We start from the raw sequence: 22,725 nt of genomic DNA, 5'->3' as shown, positions 1-22,725 counted from the left end.
GTGATTAATTTTCCCAATTTATAAATCATTTTCTTCGAGGAAAAACTGGGCATCTTTGGGAAATTAATGCATTCTTTTGACATTGAAGGGGCTCTCATTAAATCTCAGAGTTAAAGCAGTTTTAAGAAGTATTTAGCCAGCTCTTGGGACAAGTGGCTACCGTACCACGTTGCATGGAAAATCATCTTGTAATGATGGGTTTATATTCCAGTATCACCCCTCCCTATGTCCTGCTTCCACAACAACTCCCTGTTCCTCAGGAAGCCAGGCCACTCGCTGCTTCTACTCCAAGCTGGTCTCACAGAGACTCAAGGCAAATTTCACAGTCTCATGTAGACCTTCGCCTTAGATGCAATTACAAACACAACTTTCTCTTTACATAGACCACCAATGACCACACCTCCTGCTATCATCAGTCATTCCCAAATCCAAGTTATCATCTCAGAAAGTTAACTCATCTCTCACGTAAAAGAGGAAGAGAAATGGCTTATGGGAAGAAACACAATGGTAGGAAGGACAGAATCACATGCACAGGGGTCATGTCAGGAGCAAACTGAGACAGTCCTGTAGAATATGCTGCAGTTCTACACATTCACTTGCCCTTCCCTCCCAAAGAAAGATGTCATACAACTCTAAGTAAGCAACATATGCTAGAAAGTAATTTTCAGAAACTAGGTAAAATATGTTGAGCTTCGGCCAAGCCATAAAAATGCCAAGACTTAGATTACGTATTTTAAACATAATTTCTTCTTTATATTTCTGCCTCTTTACTCCTCGTGTACCTTTAAATGAGGCAATGAGTCAGTGCCCCTTGGAATTCTGACAGTGAAAGTTTAGAACAAAGAACAGATATGACTTACTGATGGGGTATGGAGAAAGCTGTAGAGCTTAGTATCCCAGTCTCCACCATCTCGATGGCTTGTTTCATTTCCAGCTTCTTGTACAAAGAAACAATGCTTGATTTGGGTAGGTTCTTTCGGATGAGGATTTTCCGTAAGTATCTATGATCAAACTTCTTAAACCTAAAAATGAAAACCAACATTTTTGAAATCTTGAATGTCTGTATGTGTTACGTAAGTATGCATTTCTCTTAAACTACTTACTACTTAACTTTATTCTGAAGAAACATCAGGACAGTGCCGGGTATTCATAGCATTTGAACACATTTTTTTTTTAAATTCATAGTATTTATGCATTTTTTAAAATAAAAAAAAAAAGAATGGCCTACTGGCCTGAATACATTGAAAATCAACTAAACAAAAGGAAGGGACAAGCTGCAATCAGGGCAAAAAGTGTGCATAAGTGAGGAGCGGGGGAGGCCCAGCCCAGCTCAGCTCCAATTGTAAGAGAAGAAATGAGGGGGCTGAAGCTTTTGAACAAGTGTTCCATTCTAATAGCGCATAACAGCGGCAGCTGCACTTACAGTAATACTGGCCTATTCAACCAGAACCCAATAACTTTAAATGGCCCGGTAGTTACAGTAGTTTTGCCCCATTATGCTGCAGATCATTTTGAATCCTACCAATTAAGGGGAAGAAAAAAACCCTACATATGTCCCAATAGCCTGAATGATGGAGACTGTGAATAGGCGAGACTGATGGCCGCTGACTATTGTAAGGAACCTCTGGCCGGCCCATTCGAGCGAGCTGCGCTTTGCATATGGTGCCTTCAGAGTCAGCCATTTGTTTGGAGTTGGAATTTTCAACACTTTCAATCATTTTACATTCAAAGAGTAGTTTGCCCGCCTGCTTTATTTTCCAGAGGGGAACATAGCTTCCCGGGCTGCTGGTTTATTATCTGGCAATTGGTTTCCTGGTCCATGAGCTCTGTCAGCTCAGCCCCTCCAGGGTCAGGGGCTGGCTTCCTGAGCTTTGCTGTCTGAGCTCCGCTCAGACCAGGCCTCCTCTTATTCTGACTGGGTCGATCTTCTGTCTTCTAGTTTTCTGCCCTCATGAGAAGCCATGGCTCCTGTGTATTCTCAGCCCACGGTAATCACCTCCCCAACCATAACACCCTCCCTGACTTTCCTTCACTGAGATCGCCTTGACCTTGTCCTGTTCAACTCCAGAGGCTGCCCTCATCCTTCCCATCCTGGATGCTTGTGTCTCCTGACGTGCCCGGTCCTCCCTGTGTGCCCTCCACTGCCTGACTCGCTCCTGCTTCCCTGTCAGGCTCTCTGACCACTTCTTCTCAATCTCCTTCCGCACTTTCTTTTCCTTGCCTGCGCCCAAGAGTGAGAGCTTCTCAGAGCCCCATCCTCAGTGAGCTGTCAGCTACTCACTCCAGCCGCAACCTTCCTCCTGAACTGGAAACGAAATCCAGTAAAACAATACATTCTGAAAGGTGAGATATGGTGGAGAAGAGGGATTTGGGCATTTAAAAAAAGAATTACCATATTTGAGAATCTTAAAGATCTTCCACCATGGCCTTCCCCACAATGGAGGAATCCCTTGCCAGGATTCCTAAGGAGGCACCAAACTCCCTTTCCAAACTCCTTTTCCAAGCTGGCCATTCCGTGGTAGAGCTGATCTTATCCTTGGGAAGCTTGTCCTTGTTTTTAACGTAAATATTATTTTTCTAATTTCTACTCATTAGCTGTACTAGTTCTCTCTGGAACAACCTACACCGACTTTACCGCGTCTTCCACCTGACAACTCTTTATTTTCCAGGCTTAGCATGCCCTGGAATTTCAACTGCTTCCTGTAGGGGATGGCTCTGGAGCACCTTATCTTCTTGGTCTCCATTCCCTGAATTCTCTCTGATTTTATGCCCAGCTTCCAATGGAACCTTTAGAAGTTACCCATGCCACCCGTATCCTTTGCCAGGGAGTGAAACCCTCGGCCTCCTTACTTGTCTCTCACTTGGTAGTGACTCCAGTGCCCACACACGTCTTCGATTCCAGCCTTTAAGTGATCCATCAGCTGCCAAACAAACACAAGAAAATGATTGCTGGAGAAACGCGAACTCTGAAAGACACAAAGGACAGCTAAGACACCTTAAAAAACAAAGGAGGCTTTAATTTTCTGGAGCATATCTGACTTTCTATCACTGTGTTCGTGTAATAAAACATTTGATGCCTTTCACAGTAATTTCAACTTTGTTTTGTGGTTTAAAGACTCGGTAGATAAGTTTCTTGATAATTCACATAATATGTAATGAAAACCGGGAACCTGGCATTTGTTTTGGATAATACTTTTCTAGAATGATCTAGGAAATGTCTCATTACTGAAATCATTTGGAGGATAATTAATAATAATAAAATATATCATATTTAAGATATTATTAAATAATTGTAATAACTGTTACTTTTAATTTCATTGCAAAAGAAAAGAACACACTGCTATCCCATAATACAATTTCTGAAAATATAATTCTATAAATATTATACTATAACATATAATAACAAAATATCTATATTCCTTATTTTTATATGCTTGTTTGATCTAAGTACTTACATTTCACCACTCGAGCAAATTATATTGCATTTGTTTTATCCAAAATTGTTTATGGAAATTTAGGAAAAAGTGCAGTCTTCAAAATAATTATGAAATTAGTCTCCAAATACTTTAAATTTGAAATTATTGAAGTCTATACTGGCTTCTGAATTTTGTCTTGAAAAACAGATTCAAATATTAAATTAATTATTAAATAATTGATTCACTACTTTCTACCAAAAATTACAACTTTTTTGAGGAAAAGAAAAATAAATGAGAGAAGAATGAAATATCCAAGTGCCATGGACTTAGGCAGATTTTCTAATTTGTCAAAATAATAAATCATCGGAGGCAAAGATAGAGACAAAAATCTATGATCAGTTTAAGGTTGGACATATTTCAAAACAGTCACTACTTATCCTTATCTGTTAATTATTTTCAAATGGCCTTGAAAATTTTTCATTAGGATTTCCTGGAATTTAAATAACCAAATTTCCTAGGTCACTTTGACTATGAACTTTAGGGTAGATTTTGGAAGACTTCATCATTCATCAGTTTCTCTAGTATTAAAATGGTGAACTCTCAGGGATAGAAGAAACCTAACATTTTTCAGGTTCAATTATCTCCTCAAAGCTTGAATCTCATGTACAGCAACGATGCCACATGTTCCCAATCACTGGTTAGACACATCCACTTCAGCTTCAGGTGTGCCAATCAGGAAATGATTGTCAGAACGCTCTTTCATTAACTGACTTGAAGTCTCCACCTATGACCCTTCAGACAGTAGTTCTCATTTCTATTCCTTGGAGCTATACACAGTGGTATCCCTTCAATGTTGTGCTGAACTTAAACAAACAGGTAGAAACCATGCTCAATGTCATATTCATCTTTGCTAGCCTGGGATGTTTTCACTAAAATCTGCCACTCAGCCTTGTTTACAAAAGAAGTAGCACCCTTTGCCCCTCCTATAGTAAGAGTTCATAAAAGGCAGAGGACCCCATATTTCATTGGAACTGTGACTTTAGAAACAAGCAGGACAATTTTGAATGTTAGTCACTGTGATAGTATTTTGAGGTATCAATTTAGCCAGGCAACTCCCCGGTTATTCAATCAAACAGTACTCTAGATGTTGCTGTAAATGTATTTTGTAGATCTGATTGAAGTCATAATCAGTTGTCTTACGTAAGGGAGATGACCCAGATAATCTGAGTCGATCAGTTGAAAGGGCTTAAGAACAGGCCCCAGGCTTCCCTGATGAAGAAAAAAATCCTACTTGTAGACAGTAGCTCTTTTCGATGACCTGTCCCATGGATTCTGGGCTTTCCTAGCCAGTCCCAACAATACTGAAAAACAATTCCTTACAACAAATCTCTTCCTATCTCATCTCTATCTGTATCTCTATCTCTATCTCTATCTCTATTTCTATCTCTGTCTCTGTCTCTGTCTCTATCTCTGTCTCTATCTCTATCTCTATCTCTGTCCATCCATCCTACTGGCTCTGCTTCTCTGTTGAGCCCTGATGGAAACACCACCAGCTTGGACAAAAAAGAGGAGGAAATGAAAGAAATATGTCAGACCCCCACAATTCTATAAGCAAGAAATAGACTGATAAAGTTACTCAGCTGCAAACTTATGCTACCTTTGTAAACAAAGGAAGTATGATTCAGAGGGTGAAGTTGAGAACTCAGAGGGTGGAACAAAGAGTTGCAAGGGATTAGGGGATTCCCAGCCCTTGAAACCAAACAAAGCTTGCCCGGGAAACATTGAAGTTTGCTTGGTATCGATGACTCCTTTTTTTCTTTCATTATCTCCCCAGCTTTTCGAAAGGCAATAGCCATAACTGTTATTCAACGAGTGTCCTACCATATATTTTAAGAGCAGATAACTTGTTTCTTGAGTTCAACAAATTCATAGATGAAGAGAAACTGAGCCTCAGAATAGATTATACCCAGAGCCTCACTGAGCCCTGCTCTAGATGATGGAGATAATGAGATTTGGGATTTTTGACCTGATAAGATTCAGATGATATTTTGGATTTTGAATTGATGATGCAGTGTATTGAGACTTTTGGGGTGCTAGGGTAGAAGGAAGGTATTTTGCATGTGGAACAGATATGAATCTTTGGGACACAGACGGCAGACTGTGGTAGGGAGAACAATGACCTTGCAAAGATATCCATGTCTTAATCCCCAGAACTTGTGAATATGGTAGTTTAGTTTAAAGGAGTATTAAGTGGCAGATGGACTTAAGGTTGCTAATCAGCTGACCTTAAGCTGGAGACAATCTCCTGAATTATCCATGTGGATGCAGTGGGATCATAAAGCTCCTTCAATGTGGAAGAGGGAGGCAGCAGGATCATTGTTGGAGGGATGCAGCCACTGCAGGCTCTGAAGATGGAAGGGGCCATGGGCCAAGGAACGCAGGCAGCCTTTGGAAGCTGTGGAAGGTGAGGAAACAGATTCTCCCCAGGGCCTCCAGAAAGGAGCACAGCCCTGTAACACCTGGATTTTGAACTTCCGACCTCCAGAACTGTAAGACAATAAATCTGCCTTATTTTAATCACTAAGTTTGTGGCAATTTCCTACAGCAGCCATAGGAAACTTATACAGTCAGCCTTGGTAGAGTGGGGGAGGAAAGAGGAAGTCTAGTGACGTGTGCACACGTCTCATGGTAACAAAGGGGAAATGTCTTATTAATCTATTGTGACTATGAGATAACTTACACGAATATGAAGCTCTTCATTGATGGATTCTTTTTTATTGGTTTTTTTAACATCCAGGTACCTGACCAGAGGGCCAATTGTGATTCCCTAGATCAGAAATAGCAAAATAAAAGGGTTCTGCTGTGTTGAACACTGTCACTAGAGAGAGAAAATTTATTAACAAAACCATTAGAATGTCCAATCTATATGTTTTGGTATAGCTATTACAGAATAAATGCTCCAATGTTCACTTCAGGTCTTCATTCTTTTAAGTACTGCAATAAAAATAGATACATTGTTTGTATTTTAATATAGGAATTTGGTTTCACCCATTAAAATAAACGTTCATTGGTTCATTAAGAGCTAACTCCCACTAAAACAAAAACGTATGCTACCTAGTACTAATTGGAATCTCTTTTTCAGAAATATAGAGTAGCTATTAGTCACCTGTTACTCAGGAATCTTTTTCTTAATATGCTGTATTGATTAAAAGGCAATATATTTCAGAAGTTAAAGGATGGTCACAAACATGATCTAGAAATCTCTGGAAATTTAGTTTGGGTATTGAGTGCAGATCTGAAAATCAGATAAAATGCCTTTATTTGTATTTTACTAATTTACTACGTTGTCCTGAAATAATCTATTTTAAATATAAGGGAAATCTACTCACCTGAATAAATACAGTAAAGTATATAACTACTAGAGTAGCAGTGACAAACATTTTCTTCCTAGGAAAAAGAGACAGAGGAAGCAAAAATGCAAGTGAAAAACTTCCGGCTCCTCGAACACCACTGTAGAAAATGATGCACTGGTCCTTGATGGAGAAGGGGAAAGTCCGAAACTGGTTACTGATATAGAAGAGAGCAAATACGCCTAGAAAGGGGGAAATATGTATTAGAGCAGAGGATCATGAACGAGCAGAGATACAGAGCTAGTGAACTGAGGTTGTGTGTGCGTGCCCTGCAAACAATGCAGCCTAATTCCATCATACATCCATGATTGTCTATCCCAGGTAGAGTATCTTTTATGGCTTTTCACTTTGTTAGTTGTGAGACAGTAGCACTTGAAGTGGGAATCTTCGCTACAGTTTCCTGGCATGTGTTGTGTGTATGTGTCTGCATTAGTGTGTTTAAATTAATAACATCTTGATTTTTCTAATGTAAGGTATATATTTTTCTAATCTATATTCATAATTTTTGTCCTGCCTTTCAAACCTAGTCAAATCAAGGGTATTGTTGAGTGGGTAGGGGGGATAAACGCATTCTTATCATCTCATATTCTCATTAAGTATCCAAAGGAGGCCTGTAATTTAAAAATGAGAGGGGTCCTCTTAGAGACTATGGTCTCTACAATCAAATCCTTTATTGTTGGCTTGTCCCTCTTGAGGTTCATTGCAAACAAGGAAGGAAGTTGGCAAAGGTTAGGGGGTGAGTGGGTGCTTCTTACTGCCAGTGAGCTTCTTAAACAGAAGGTTTAGAGTGGAAGAGCTTGCTGGAAACATAGAGGAGTTTTCTACCACATTGATTTTCATCCCCAAGTGGCTCACATAACCTAGGTACCACCAATGCAGTGGTGCCTGGTGGGAAAGGTCTTTTCACTAAAGCTCTGATAAATCAAAGAAGAGTTTCACTTAGTAGAATAAAACTCTCCACATCCTATGTACTTCTTGTCACACAGACTTGCCAGCAAGCATTCTTTGATAATAGGCGCATGGATAGTGCAAAAGATAAGCAAATTTACTTTTTTAAAATATTGTTGTGTTTGTCCTCGATCCTCTCCATGCCAGTCATGTGACCTTGAGTGAGGTTCTTAACCATTTCATGTCCTCAGACTCCTCATCTGTTTGATGGGGTAGTCATAGTTTTTCTCTCAGAATGTGAACGTAAGGATTAAATAAATTTAGCATCCATAAATAACGTAAGATGCAGCCTTTTATGTAACAAGCCTTCATGAGTGTGAACTACTATTAGCTGTGATGAGTCAGGGTAGGAAGAGAACAGGCTATGAGGGGGAGAACCGAATTCTAACACCTGGCTTTGTCAATTGCTGTGATGTGGCCAATTTTGTCACTGTTTTGGTGGTTTTTCCATCAATTTCCTCAACTGTAAGAGTATGGGGTTGATCTGGATCATGAAGGATTAACAATGTCGACGTTCCTGCAATATATATCCTCCTCTTCTAGTTAGTTTCTTTTCTTGTTGGCTGGGCTAAAGCTCTGTAATTTTACTTCCCCTGGGCATTCGCTCTCCTCCCCTGTAGATTCCCAGAGTATTAGAACTGAAAGAGAACTAAGAAATTTGTTCAAATCCATCATTCTGTGGTTGAGGAAGATGATTTTGAACAGTTAAATGTCTGTCCAAGATCAAACACTGGTTCGTAATAAGACTAGTGATTTGAGATAATAAACTTGCATCACAGCTTCCTCTATTCTCCCACAAGGAGCTCAACAACATATATATTCAGAGTTAATTATAGATATTTTCATATTTCTCTATTCTTGTTAATCTCCTCTAGAGCCTAAAACCCATCCTAAATGAATTTGGAATTAATTTGTTCAAGATAGGTTCTCAGCCATTTCGCCTAATTTCTCTTTGAGTAATTGGCTTGAAAATATGGATCAAAGTCATTTAACATAACGCTTCAAATATTAGTCGAGTCACTTAAAAATAGACTTGCTTGTAATCAAAAGGCAACACATATATTGTATGTCAGTGCTTAATGTTCTTTTCTGGCTCCTGAAAAATAAATGTACAAGATAAATCATCAACCACTAGTTCTCATTTTAAAAGATTAGTTACATTTTACAGGTGTGATGCCAGTTACACTCTAAAGTTGTTCTTACTAATTAATACAAAGCTCTTTTAAAAATATTCACTTCCTGATTTTTTTGTTTGCTATACATCACGCATTCATGCACTCAACCCTCAAATAAAACCACCTGTACTGTTTAGGGGGATATTTTCTATCACTATTTGTCTTCCATGGAATACAATTTGTGAGATCTCACTTATCCTATAGTGAAAGTGTAAATAAATGCCCACAGTTTATAATCCATATCTGATGTAAGGTGCGAGAGGATACAAATCTGCAAAGAAGTGAAGAGCAAGGGATATGTTGGTCTTAGAAACCAAAAACATTGGTGCAACTCCAAATAAAAGTAACAAACATGTATTTTCCATTGACTGAATTATATTTAAATAGGTAGTTGTGAAAGTTCTTTCTTCAATTAAATAAAATACTCCTTGCCCCGACCTTGCTTCAGTGCAGAACCTGATCAGCCACTAATTACTTTGAGCTGACTGAGGGAACAAACAGGAAAGATTCCTGCTCACAACCAGGTGCCTAGTCTACCCTAACCGGTAAAACCAGTTAGCATCTACTCAGTCCTCTAGTTTTTACATTGCAGAAGGGAATAAAAGAACTGAAATGCAGCAGGACCAGAGACTCTGGGGTCCTGCTGTCTCTTACTGATGGCTCTCCAGATTTGGCAGAAGGCCAGGGTGAAGCAGATGAAGGCCCAGTTCCACTCATGATTCTTGCCCACGGTGGACACGCCCATGAAGATGAAGATCAAGGTCTCGCTGACACTGCTCAGCATCTTCATGAAGTACTTGATGGTCGTGTATGATGTCTGGGACACGTTTTCTTCCACGTACTTTTTCATTGTTACCGCGCAGGCTGTGATTCTATAAAAGGAGCAGAGTCGAGTCTCAGAGAAAATCTATGAGGTTTTCCCCCTCCACAAAACGCCCTCCCCACAGGCGATGCCACAGATGCATGAAGCCCTTGTTGATGCAGGAATATCTCCCTTATTCCCTTCTGTGGCTGCAGATTGTCCACAGATCGTCTTTCTCCCTCTTTTCCCTCCCTAAGGGATCTTTACAAGGTAAAGCCAAATGTGGTGGGAAGGTGGGCGTGGCACGGTGAAATAAAAGGACACGTAATTCCCATGGGCACACCCAATGCGGAATGCTTCTCTCTTGCCCTCTTCATGAAGAGTTTTCAGTCCCAACTCACACTCTACTTTACTCTGCCTTAAACCAAAATAACAGAATAATTCAGCAAGGTTCTCATTTCCTCCAACCCAACCATAAATGATCAAAACTTCTAAAGCAATGCAAGGTTCTCTTTTATTGGCTTTATTTCAAATATTTCTGCTCGAGAGCCATTAAGCAAGTATGGGAAAAAGAAAAAAGCTTGCCTTGTCTTAGAAGTTTTGGTCATTTTCCAGGTGGGAAAGTGACAGACGCCTGGAGTTTACACTATCACATTTAATTGAAAGAGGTATTTCTCTACAATAAAATTAAATGTATCAGCCTGAATAGCTGGAAAGAAAGATAATGCCATAGAGAAAACAACATGACCAGATATAATAAGCCATGCTGAGAAGCCTCATTCAAAGATAAACATCTCAAGGATACAAGGACATAAGGATACACATTTCAAAAATATTTTCATTAGAGCCAAGAAATGTAGATTTCTAGTCTGATCCCACCTGCCTAGTTTCATCCCACAATGAAGAGCCATGGCTGCATGATGTGGTTGGAGGGGCACAGAGGAAGGCAGAGCCCAGGAACGGCAGTCCTTCAGGCATGCCTCTTTTCTTTTTTTTTTTTTTTTGAGACGGAGTCTCACCCTGTTGCCCAGGCTGGAGTGCAGTGGTGCGATCTCGGCTCACTGCAAGCTCCGCCTCCCGGGTTCCCGCCATTCTCCTGCCTCAGCCTCCTGAGTAGCTGGGACTACAGGCGCCCGCCACCGCGCCCGGCTAATTTTTTGTATTTTTAGTAGAGACGGGGTTTCACTGTGGTCTCGATCTCCTGACCTTGTGATCCGCCCGCCTCGGCCTCCCAAAGTGCTGGGATTACAGGCTTGAGCCACCGCGCCCGGCCAGCCTCTTTTCAACTTTAAAATTAACTTTTCCACTTTGGGAGGCCAAGGTGAGTGGATCACAAAGTCGGAGATCAAGACCATCCTGGCTAACACAGTGAAACCCCGTCTCCACTAAAAATACAAAAACATTAGCCGGGCATGGTGGCGGGCACCTGTAGTCCCAGCTACTCAGGAGGTTGAGGCAGGAGAATGGCGTGAACCCGGGAGGCGGAACTCGCAGTGAGCAGAGATGGCGCCACTGCACTCCAGCCTAGGTGACAGAGAGAGACTCCGTCTCAAAACAAAAACAAAAACAAAAAAACACTTTTCAAGGAAAAAACACACTACTGAGATGAGAATAAGTTTCCCCAGATCTTCTCTGTACCAGCTTTCCTGAGCCTTCTAAATTGAAGTGATAATTGCTATGCTTTCTTCAGACAAATCACAAGAAGAAGATGACGAAGGCAAACATTGGGGAGAATGTTCGTTTGACAAAGAACCTGAATCAGGTTTTATAAAAGTTTAGAAGCGCCTAAATCCTGCAACACCTGGGAGGGTTAGCGTCATTAGTCAAGTCTTTCCCAGCTGCCCGGTTCACCTGATGGGGTCCTAAACTTTCTTTCTATTACTATGTGACTTGATCCTTGGTTTGTACTCACGCCAGGATGCCCGAGAGATAGAGGGTTTCAGCAGCTAAGTAAGACAAATAGCTGAACATGAAGACGATGAGTGGCTCAATTGCAGAGATATTCTGAGTGAAGCGTGTGATAAACGCAGAGATAAATCCAAAAACGACGCCAAACAATACCCCTCCAAGCCCCACAATGACGAATCGGGCACATCCAGCCAAAATGTCGACAGGTTCTATGTCTTCAAATTTATGCATCTTTGTAAAGGCAATTAACATATTGTATAAGACCTAGACAAAAAGGAGAGAAAATAAATATGAATTATGAACAGAAACTAGGAATACTTTGCATGCAGATTCTCAGCTTTGTGTCTAGTTGAGTAATACACAAAAATAAATTACACAACAAAAAATACTAAGATGACTGCCTTTTAACTGTATTCCCAATAATTTAGATGTATTCGGTTTCACTGAATAAAAAGTGTAATACTCACAACTTGCAATCACTGAGCCCCTACTACATGCTGGTCTCTTTGCTAAGCTTTCAGTGGCAGTTAATTTATTGCCTCTAAACTCCAAATGTACCGTTCCGTTTGTGTTCTATAATAGACAGTGGAATTCCTTTAAGCATTTTTTTCTTTAAAGTGAGCACCTAGTTAAGCTCTGTCCGTAGAGGGCCTAGAAAGGACATTCAGGGCCGGGCGCGGTGGCTCACACCTGTAATCCCAACACTTTGAGAGGCCGAAGCGGGCAGATCACGAGGTCAGGATATCGAGACCATCCTGGCTAACACAGTGAACCCCCGTCTCTACTGAAAATACAAAAAAATTAGCCGGGCGAGGTGGCGGCGCCTGTAGTCCCAGCTACTCCAGAGGCTGAGGCAGGAGAATGGCGTGAACCCGGGAGGCGGAGCTTGCAGTGAGCCGAGATCGCACCACTGCACTCCAGCCTGGGCGACAGGGCGAGACTCCGTCTCAAAAAATAAAAAAAAGAAAGAAAGGACATTCAGGTGCAGGCGGAAGGGCCTTCCTGCAGTTTTTCTGGGGCCTGTGGGGAGAGTCAGCCATGTGGGTGTGAGGAACTCCAGCGGATCCTGCCTGAGCCACAGGTCCTGAAAGTGATCCCTCTGCAACCCTACAGCTTCGGCCTGGCCATAACCTGTCTGCAAAAAACCCCGGCATAGCCCATGTGCAACATGTCTGTGGCCCAGCGCTCCCAGCAGCCCACGCTCTGAGAGCCTTCTCCCCCTCCCCCGATGCAGCCTGCTCTTTTGAAGATTCTCTGCCATCTTCCAAGTGCAGGCTCCCACTGCAGCCCCGCACAGGGATTGCTGACTGATGTCTGGCCCTGCCTGCCTTCCAGAGGGTGGTCGATTGCTTGCTCAGCAACTCCAGACCAGCTCCAGTCTGGCTAAAGCAGCCAACTTCTCTGCTACCCAGTGGCCAGTCCACACCTTTTCCAGTAAGAGGTGAACCCCTACCAAGCGTGTCCTTCCTTGGGTGCCCTCCCTCAGCCCTAGGGTACATAGAGAGTTTCCTTATATCTTATAGTTATGCCTTTATTATAGTTAATACATTTTATAATGCATTCACATTTTTTATTTAACCTATCATGTGGTGTATCTTACCTGATTGCACCTAGACTGTTATACCCTCCATACACATCATTTCATCAAATCCCCCAAACGACTCTAGCCTATGTGACACACTCTCTGAATTTTCCCATTATTTCTCTATTTATTTCAACGTTATTTTGAAGCTGCAGGGATCTACTTATCACTGTTTCATGCCTCTCCACAGCCCAGAACTATGATCTAGCTCCTGCAAAGCGGCAGCAGGTGTACAGGTAATGAGACACAGAGAAGAGCTGAACGAAGATCTCTGCAGAAATGAAGACCTTTGGGAATATCAGCCCCTGAAGAGTCCTGCGAAACCACAGTACATGCCTCTGAGCCTCTATCTACACCAGGAAAATTGCAAAAAATCAGAGCAGAGGGCAGAAGCTAAAACTCAAGGAAATCGTGGCCATGATGGTATTCTGCGTGCTTCAGAGGCACAGATGGACTGCATGGACCTTCTAGAACTGAAGATGCCCCCTCACCTTCACAGTCGGCTCTCATGTCCCCTCTGGCTGTGGCCCCCCATGCTGCACCTTGCCAGACTCGCCCAGGCCTTCTGCTTGACTCTGATCTCTCCAAGATGGCAATCATCTTCCTTACAGGGACACTCAGTGTCACCACTGATATCCAGTGTGGCCTGACAGCCTTTGGGTTCTGGCTTTGGCTTCATCCTCAGGACTCACCAGAACCGCACACTGCATTGTGTAAACACTGACCCCTTGCTGTGGTCTGCAGCCTACAGGAATTCATTCCTCCTCCAGCCCCTTTCCTAGTCCTGGCCACTCCAGGTCGTCTGTAAGCCCGACCTCTACTGATTCCCTCTAATATCACCTTCATGATAAAAGATTGTTGTTTTTGGCCAGGGGTGGTGGCTCATGCCTGTAATCCCAGCACTTTGGGAGGCCAAGACATGTGGATCACCTGAGGTCAGAAGTTCGAGACTAGCCTTGCCAACATGGTGAAAACCCATCTCTACTAAAAATACAAAAAATTAGGCAGGACACCGTGGCTCACACCTGTAATCCTAGCACTTTTTGGGGCCAAGGCGGGCAGATTGCCTGAGCTCAGGAGTTCGAGACCAACCTGGGCAACACAGTGAAACCCCATCTCTACTGAAATACAAAAAATTAGCCAGGCATGGCAGTGTGCTTCTTCTGGTGTCTGCCAGCAGTCCTCACTGTTCCTAGGTTTGTGAGTGCATCACTCCAGTCCCTGCCTGCATCTTCACCTGGTCTTCTCTGTGTGTCTCCTCTGTGTCATATCACCTTCTTATAAGGACACCAGGCATTGGATTAGGGTCCACCGTAGTCCAGTGTGAGCTCACCTTCAATAAGGATAACTGTAAAGACACTGTTTCCAATTAGGGTCCCATCCTGAGGTTCCAGGTGGGCATGGATCTTTGAGGGGACACTATTTCACCCAGTGCAGCTTTTATAAACAAAATGACCATGCTGTGAAATTAACTTGTACTACAGACTAGAAGTTTTCGTTATAAATCTCTCAGAGCACAGATAATTTTATTTTGAATTTTACAAGGTCTTAAACTGTGGCTTATTCCCCAAATGGTTCAATCACGTTTCTTAAGAGAGCCTAGGATGCAGGTATTGAGTGTATGGATTAGTGCTCACTGCTCAATGTAGTAAGTAACCAGTAGCCAATAAGCACGGTTAGATAAGGGAATGTGGGCAGAAGGTTATAATAGGCTTGCCGTCTTCCCTCAAAGATAAGTTTCTAGTGTATTTTCTGGGAGGAGAGGAAGCTGAGGAAGATGAAGAATCAGAAAGCTTGGTGCCAATGGGTCCAAGCAAGTATACACACAGCATACAGACACACACACAATAGACACACACATACAACAGACACACAACAGACACACAAGCAACAGACACATGCAACAAACACACAGACACACACACATACCATGGACATTGTGATTTTCTGATATTAGGAAAGGAATTACTTAAAAAGAGAAAGACTTGCAGAAATCTTAAACTGAATTTGGTTAAGAATATACATGATAAAGTGTAGAAATGTCCAGAAACAAAAAAAAAAAAAACAAAGGAAAAGCCCCACAAATGTCCCACAATCCCTCCTAGAGAAAACTACTACAGATATGTATTTTCTAATTCTATCTGTCTGTCTATCTATCTATCTGTCTATCTGCCTATCTATCTATCTATCTATCATCTATCCATCTGCTGTCTATCATCCACCTCTCTATCTGGGGCAGTCGGAGCCCCTCAGATCTCTAACTGCAGGGATTCCCATCTGCCATTCTCAGCTAAGGCCGGAGCTTAGCAGGGACACTGAGATAGGCCCCTTTCTGGAAGGAAAAGGACTCCTTGGATACGTGTTTTAGTCTGCGGTTCCTGATGAGCTTGATAAAGTCTCTAAGAAATGCAGTAAAAACAGTCCCATCCAGCTTCTGTCCCTCCCTCTCTCCTTCCCCTGGAATCACTCTGCACTGTGACCTGAGGGCTCTCCCATCCCCCTGGGCTTCTTCCCCATTTTCCCTCACAGAAGTTTCTCTAGTAAAACTCTTATACGTTTAATGCACTCTGAGTGTCTAATCCATGACGGACCTGGACAACATCTATCGGTCTGTTTGTGTATCAATCATACTTTACAAAACTGTTAAAATCCTGGTCTATTTTATTTAAACAAACTGAAGCCATGCTTTAAGAAAACCTGGGCTGAGTATTTGAAACAAAATGTGACTTATGATTTTGAATGAATCCAAAAGAATCTTAGTGGTTGTGTCTCGACTCAGTGAGTTTGTTTAGTCCAACTTCACTTTCTGCCACATATGGGTCTTAGAAGGCCTGGGTATTGCACTGTTGGAGTTGAGCTCACACTGAAAGGAGTGAAGCCACAATGAGGAGTCACACACTCCCCACAATCCCAGACAAGGAAAATCTGAATGAGGTTAAGTGGAACCTGACTGTTTATTTGACTCTCAAATCCAAAGGAAACTCAGAGAACATGACCGAGACTCAAAGATTTGAATATTGTTGCCATAAACTAAAATTCTTTTACATAGCTTGTTAGATTATTAGTAGCTACCCAGACTGTTCCAATGGCCTGGGAAAGGCAATTGGACCAGCCTTGTCTTTGGACACCAGTGTGCCCTGCCAGGAAGATGCCATGGCAGTTTCAGAAGCTAAAGTAGTACATATAATTAAGAAGACTGCATTTACAATCACAATCCTTACTACTGCACGAAAAACAGTTCTTACCTTTCAAATTACCAGGCTCTGGGTAACATTATAGTTGCAAAAGATTTTCTTTGGGTTCATTTCAAGTCACAATAATGTGTGTGTATCTTTTATACACTGAAGGGAAAAGCTCAGCCAATGCTAAATCTCAAACATGTCCACAGCCCCATGGAGAACAAGGTTAGATTTTCCCTCTTCACTCATTGTCTCAGCAAACGATCCTTTTGTGTTACCTTTAACACAAGATTCTCCAAGCCTTCCAACATTATAATAGTGATGGTCCTGTAGCTGATGCCACTGTAAAAGTTTGCAAAGCCATTTTAACATGCAGAGACTCACACAATGACTAAAAACATTAGTCCTTCGACCAGGGCTCAGCAGAGGTGAAGAGTCAATCCCAAATGTGCTGACATTTTTTTTTTCTTGTTAACTTTATTGAGGAAAGACTTACATATGATAAACTGCATCTAAAATGAATGAATACTGGACATTGTGGACACCCATAAAGCCATCGCCATAGTCAAGATATAGAACAATTCCATGAACCCTGAAAGGTTCCTCATTCATTTGAAGTCCATCCTTCTCTCTGACCCTGCCCCAGGAAATCTCTAATTTATTATTGTCATAGTAGATTAATTTACATTTTATATAAGTTGAATAACAAATTATGAACCCTTTTTTTCTGGCTTATTTAACTCAGCATGATGTTTTTGAGAGTTACCCAAGTTGTTGCAGATATTAGTGGTCCCTTCCTTTTTATACCTGAGTAGTATTCTATTATCTGGTTATGGCATATTTTCTTCATTTATTTACCTATTTACCTGTTAATGAATACTTGTCCACTCCCCACCCCCAAGTTTTTGGCTGTTTGAATGTTGCTACTATGAACATTCATGTACAAGCCTTTTTTGTAGACCTATGTTGTCATTTCTCTTGCATATGTACCTAGGAGTACAATGGCTAGGTAGTATGGTAGACATGTGAAAGTTTTAAGAAACTGCCAAATTGTTTTCAAAGTCATAATATCAGGCCAGACATGGTGGCTCATGCCTGTAATCCCAGAACTTTGGGAGGCTGAGGCGCTGAGGCAGGTGGATCACTTGAAGCCAGGAGTTCAAGACCAGCCTGGCTAACATGGTGAAACTTGTCTCTACTAAAAATACAAAAATCAGCTGGGTGTGATGGCATGTGCCTGTAATTCCAGCTACTCAGGAGGCTGAGACCTGACAATCCCTTGAATCTGGGAGAAGGATATTGCAGTGAGCAGGTGAGCAGAGATCATGCTACTGCACTCCAGCCTGGGCAACATGGTGAGACTCTCTCTCAAAATTAGAAAGAATAAAAACAAAGTCATCATATCATTTTATATACCCACCTGTGGAGCCTAAAGCAACCTCATCTTAGATGCTAATCCACCATGTTGCCTCTAAGATTTCTGTTTTATCCACTGTTCTTTTTGTAAAAGCATATACTGTAAATTTTATCCACTGTTCTTTTTGTAAAAGCATATACCCTTGATTTACAGTAAGTAAAGTAAGTACAGTAAGCCCAAACAACTTTGTCCATAAATTCTGCCTATAGACAGATTTATACAACATTCTTGCCTTTCCCTACAATTGTTCTACACATTCCTTCTCTATGGTATATAAGCCCTGGGTCTGGGGGTTAATGGCACGGGGCTCCACCGTATCGTCTCACCACTGCTGAAGACACAAGCATAGCTTCTGTTCCTAAGTCTCTGTTAAATGTTTATTTCTAAAAAAACTAGGTATATCCATCTCTTTTATCTGCCTCTCAGCTTCCTTGGACTTTTGGGGTAGACTTGGACAAACACTGTCTACTGCAGAACACCACCAGAAATGTGTGAGATTTCCAGTTGCTCCATATCCTCGTCAACACTTGATATTGTCAGGTTTTTTTATTCTAGTAATTCGAATGGCTGGGTGGCATTTCACTGTGATTTAATTTGCATTTCCCTGATTACTAATTATGTTGTGCATATTTCCATGTGCTTACTGGCCACAAATATATCATCTTTTATGGTGTATCTGCTCAAATCTTGTTCCTATTTTTAATTGAGCTGTTTATAGCCTTATTGAGAACTAAAATTATTTAACATTATTTGCATATTCTCTATGTCTTTTGTGAAATGCATGTATAGTGAATGTTTTCTTTCATATGTAGCTTGCTTTTCTGATTGTGCATTTTGAAGAGCATTTCTTTTTCTTTTCATAAAATCCAATTCATTGCTTTTTCTTTTTTATGTGTGTTTTGATTTGTACTTTTCCTGTCTTTTGACTACTCCAAGGTCAAAAAGTCTTTGTTTCTATAGTCATAAAGATTTACTTCCATGTTTTCTTCCAGGACATTTATAATTATACCTTTTCCATTTCATCTATGATACATCTTGTGCTAATTTTTAAATATAGCTTCAGGTTAGGGGTGATTTTCATGTTTTCCACATGGATACCAGATTTTTTCAGCACCATTTGTTGAATAGACTGCCTTCCATTGAATTGCCTTGGTTCTTTTGCCAAAAATTAATTGACCATGTATATGTAAGTCTATTTCTAAACTCTCCAGTCTCTTTCATAGTCTATATCTCTATTCTTTAATTAATATTGTAATTTGTGTAGAATTATTATTATTATCATGGCATTATAGTAAGTCATCACATAAGTCTTTTAGCTTTGTTTTTTAGTTTTAAACATTGTTTCGTGTAGTCTAAGTCATTCACATTTCCAAACAAAGTTTTAGCATCAGCTTTGTCAATTTCTACTAAAATGTTTTCTGGGATTTTGATTGGCTTTTATTGAATCTATAGATAAAATGGGAGAAAACCGATACTTTAAAAATGTTGACTCTTCCATTAATGAATATGATATTATTTAGGTCTTCTAATTCCTGTCAGTAATGTTCTATAATATTCAGTGAAAGGATCTAGCATATCTTTGTTAAAATCAGTTGGAAGTATTTCTGTTTTGGGGTACTTTTAAATGTTATTTAAAAGATATCTAAAATGTTATTTTCTTTCTTGAAACATGAAACATCTAGAAGTGTGTTGTTTAATTTCCAAATATTAAGAATTTCCTAGATATTTTAAATTTATTTTTAATTCTGTTGTGAACAAAAAATATACTCTATGTGGCATCGAGGCTTCTAAAGTTATTGAGGCTTCTTTAGTTGTCGAATGTATGGTCGTTTTTATTAAGCATACCATAAGCACTTGAAAAGAATGGTGAGTTTGCAGTAGTTGGGCACAATATTCTATGAATAGGGATTAGGGCAAGGTGGTTGATAATATTCAGATTCTCCATGCCTTGCTGATGATATTTTACTTGATTTTAGTATCATTTCCTAAGAGAAAGGTATTAGAATCTCTTACTAAAATTATGGAATTGTCATTTTCTGCCTTTCAATTTGTCAATTTTTAATGCATGTATTTTGTTGCACTATTATTAGGTGCATATACAGGTACAATTTTTAGGTATTCTTGATTAGTCAGCTTTTTTTAATCATTATGATAGATCCCTCTTTAACTTTCTAATACTTTCTATCATTATGTCTTTTAACTGATATTAATGTAGCCAAATCAACATTCTTATGCTTATTGTTTGCTTGGTTTATCTTTTTGCATCCATTTACTCTCACCTCATTTATGTCTTTATAATTAAATTGCATTTCTTATAAATAGAATATATTTGGGCCCTGCTTTATAATCAGTTCTATTAATCTCTGGCTTTTAATTGGAGTGGTTAGTCCATTAACAGTCGATGCAACATTGTTATGGTTAGATTTAGATCTACCATATTACAATATTTTTTCTTTTCCCCTCCTTCACTCCTGGTTTATTGTCCTTTCCTGCATTCATTTTTATCTATTGAATACTTTTTAGAATTCTATTTTAATTTTATCTATTGATCAAATTTTTTGCATTATATTTAGTGGTGCTATACAGTAACATCCTTAACTTTTTACAGTATACTTTGGCTAACATTATACTACTTCATATAAAATAAAGCAACCTTATAGCCATGTCAGTTCATTAAATGTACTGACTTTTAACTGTCCTTAAGAACCAAAGTAAGAAACCTCTTTGTAGTCATAATATTAAATCTTATGGATTCATTTGACACTGATAGCTGAGGCCCTAATAATAATTAATTGCATTTTGTTGTGATCACCAAACCTCCTAGCCATGATAGTTATGGTCCCCACCATGCACATGGATCCCTGTAAGGGTAACTTCTATGACATAGCATCTGAGGAAGGGGTAGTCTTGTTTGACTACATTACTTTTAACAGGGGACTTTCTACTCAAGGGTGAGAGTAGACAGACCTTCAATAAGTCTATCTATAGACTGGGGTCTGGGAAGTAGTCTGAGGTGAAACCCTCTGCCCAGCTTGCAGCTATGGTAACTGTTTTTTCTGTCGCAAACATAATTGACTTGGAATGGATGACTAGAGAAATACAGTGAGATAGATTAAGGTACAATGAGGGACCATGAACAACTATGAGTTGTGGGACAGAAAAACTGAAAAATAGAAACTAAGAGAAGGGAAAGGATAATTGAGTGGATGATATGGAAGCTAACTGGAGTGGTGATATGGCTTGACTGTATCCCCACCCAAATCTCATCTTGAATTATAGTTCCCGTAATCCCTATGTGTTAGGGGAGTGACATGGTGGGAGGTAATTGAATCATAGGGATGGTTACTTCCATGCTGTTCTCATGATAGTGAGTGAGTTCTCACAAGATCTGATGGTTTTATAAAGGACAGTTCCCCTGTACATGCTCTCTTGCCTGCCACCATGTAAGACGTGCCTTTGCTCCTCCTTTGCTTTCTGCCATAATTGTGAGGCCTCCCCAGTCATGTGGAACTGTGAGTCAATTAAACCTCTTTCTCTTTATAAATTACCCAGTCTTGGGTATTTCTTCATAGCAGCATGAAAGTGGACTAATACAGCAAATTGGTACAGGTAGAGTAGGGTGCTACTATAAGGATACCCAAAAGTGTGAAAGTGATTTTGGAACTGGGTAACAGGCAGAGTTTAGAGGAATTTGGAGGGCTCAGAAGAAGACAAGAAAGATTGGAACTTCCAAGAGACTTGGAAGGCTCAGAAGACAGGAAGGTGTGGGAAAGTTTGGAACTTCCTAGAGACTTGTTGAATCGCTTTGGCCAAAATGCTGATAGTGATATGGACAATAAAGTCCAGGCTGAGGTCGTCTCAGATGGAGATAAAGAACTTGTTGGGAACTGGAATAAAGGTAACTCTTTCTATGTTTTAGCAAAGAGATTGGCAGCATTTTGCCCCTGCTCTAGAAATCTGTGGAACTTTGAACTTGAGAGAGATGATTTAGAGTACCTGGCAGAAGAAATTTCTAATAGGCGAAGCATCCAAGAGGATGCAGAGCATACACATTTGGAAAATTTGCAGCCTGAGGATGAGGTAGAAAAGAAAAAAAACATTTTTTGTGGAGAAATTCAAGCCTGCAGCAGAAATTTGCACAAGTAATGAGGAGTTGAATGTTAATCACCAAGACAATGGGGAAAATGTCTCCAGGTTCTCCAGGATATATCAGAGACCTTCACAGCAGTCCCTCCCATCACAGGGCTGGAGGCCTAGGGGGAAAAATGGTTTCCTGGGCTGAGGCCAGGGCCCCCCTGCTCTAGGCAGCCTTAGGACATGGTGTGCTCTGTCTCAGCTGCTTCAGCTCCAGCTGTGGCTAAAAGGGGCCAACGTACAGCTCAGGTCATTGCTTCAGTGGGTATAAGCTGCAAGCTTTGGCACCTTACACATGGTGTTGGGTCTGTGGGTGCACAGAAGTCAAGAATTGAGGTTTGGGAACCTCTGCCTAGATTTCATAGGATGTATGGTAACGTCTGGATGTCCAAGCCAAAGTTTTCTGCACGGGCAGGGCCCTCATGGAGAACTTCTACCAGGACAGTGCAGAAGGAAAATATGGGGTTGAAGCCCCCATGCAGTCTCCCCATTTGGGCGCTGCCTCATGGGGCTGTGAGAGGAAGACCACAGGCCTCCAGACCCCAGAATGGTAGATCCACTGACAGCTTGTACCATGTGCCTGGAAAAGCCACAGACCCTCAACACCAGCCCATGAAAGCAGCTGGGGTAGAGGGGGAGGTGGGGGTTGTACCCTGCAAAACTACAGGGGCAGAGCTGCCCAAGACCATAGGAACCTACTTGCATTAGCATGACCTGGATGTGAGACATGGAATCAAAGGAGATAATTTTGGAG

General features: G+C 40.8%; 1 protein-coding gene across 1 annotated transcript in view; it reads right to left on the bottom strand.

Annotated features, from left to right (window-relative positions):
* SLC9A4 (solute carrier family 9 member A4) overlaps positions 1 to 22,725 on the bottom strand; it is a 59,166-nt gene that overhangs the window by 18,134 nt on the left and 18,307 nt on the right. The window contains exons 3-8 of the mRNA XM_005575176.4: positions 11,664 to 11,923; positions 9,604 to 9,821; positions 6,806 to 7,008; positions 6,157 to 6,243; positions 2,851 to 2,921; positions 861 to 1,022 (exon numbers count right to left, since the gene is read on the bottom strand). Of these exons, the coding sequence (XP_005575233.3) occupies positions 861 to 1,022; positions 2,851 to 2,921; positions 6,157 to 6,243; positions 6,806 to 7,008; positions 9,604 to 9,821; positions 11,664 to 11,923 (1,001 nt within the window). The remainder of the gene's footprint in view (positions 1 to 860; positions 1,023 to 2,850; positions 2,922 to 6,156; positions 6,244 to 6,805; positions 7,009 to 9,603; positions 9,822 to 11,663; positions 11,924 to 22,725) is intronic.

The sequence above is a fragment of the Macaca fascicularis genome, chromosome 13 (genome assembly GCF_037993035.2).
Source record: "Macaca fascicularis isolate 582-1 chromosome 13, T2T-MFA8v1.1".
Taxonomy (NCBI): domain Eukaryota; kingdom Metazoa; phylum Chordata; class Mammalia; order Primates; family Cercopithecidae; genus Macaca; species Macaca fascicularis.
This window is presented reverse-complemented; position numbering and strand designations above follow the sequence as displayed.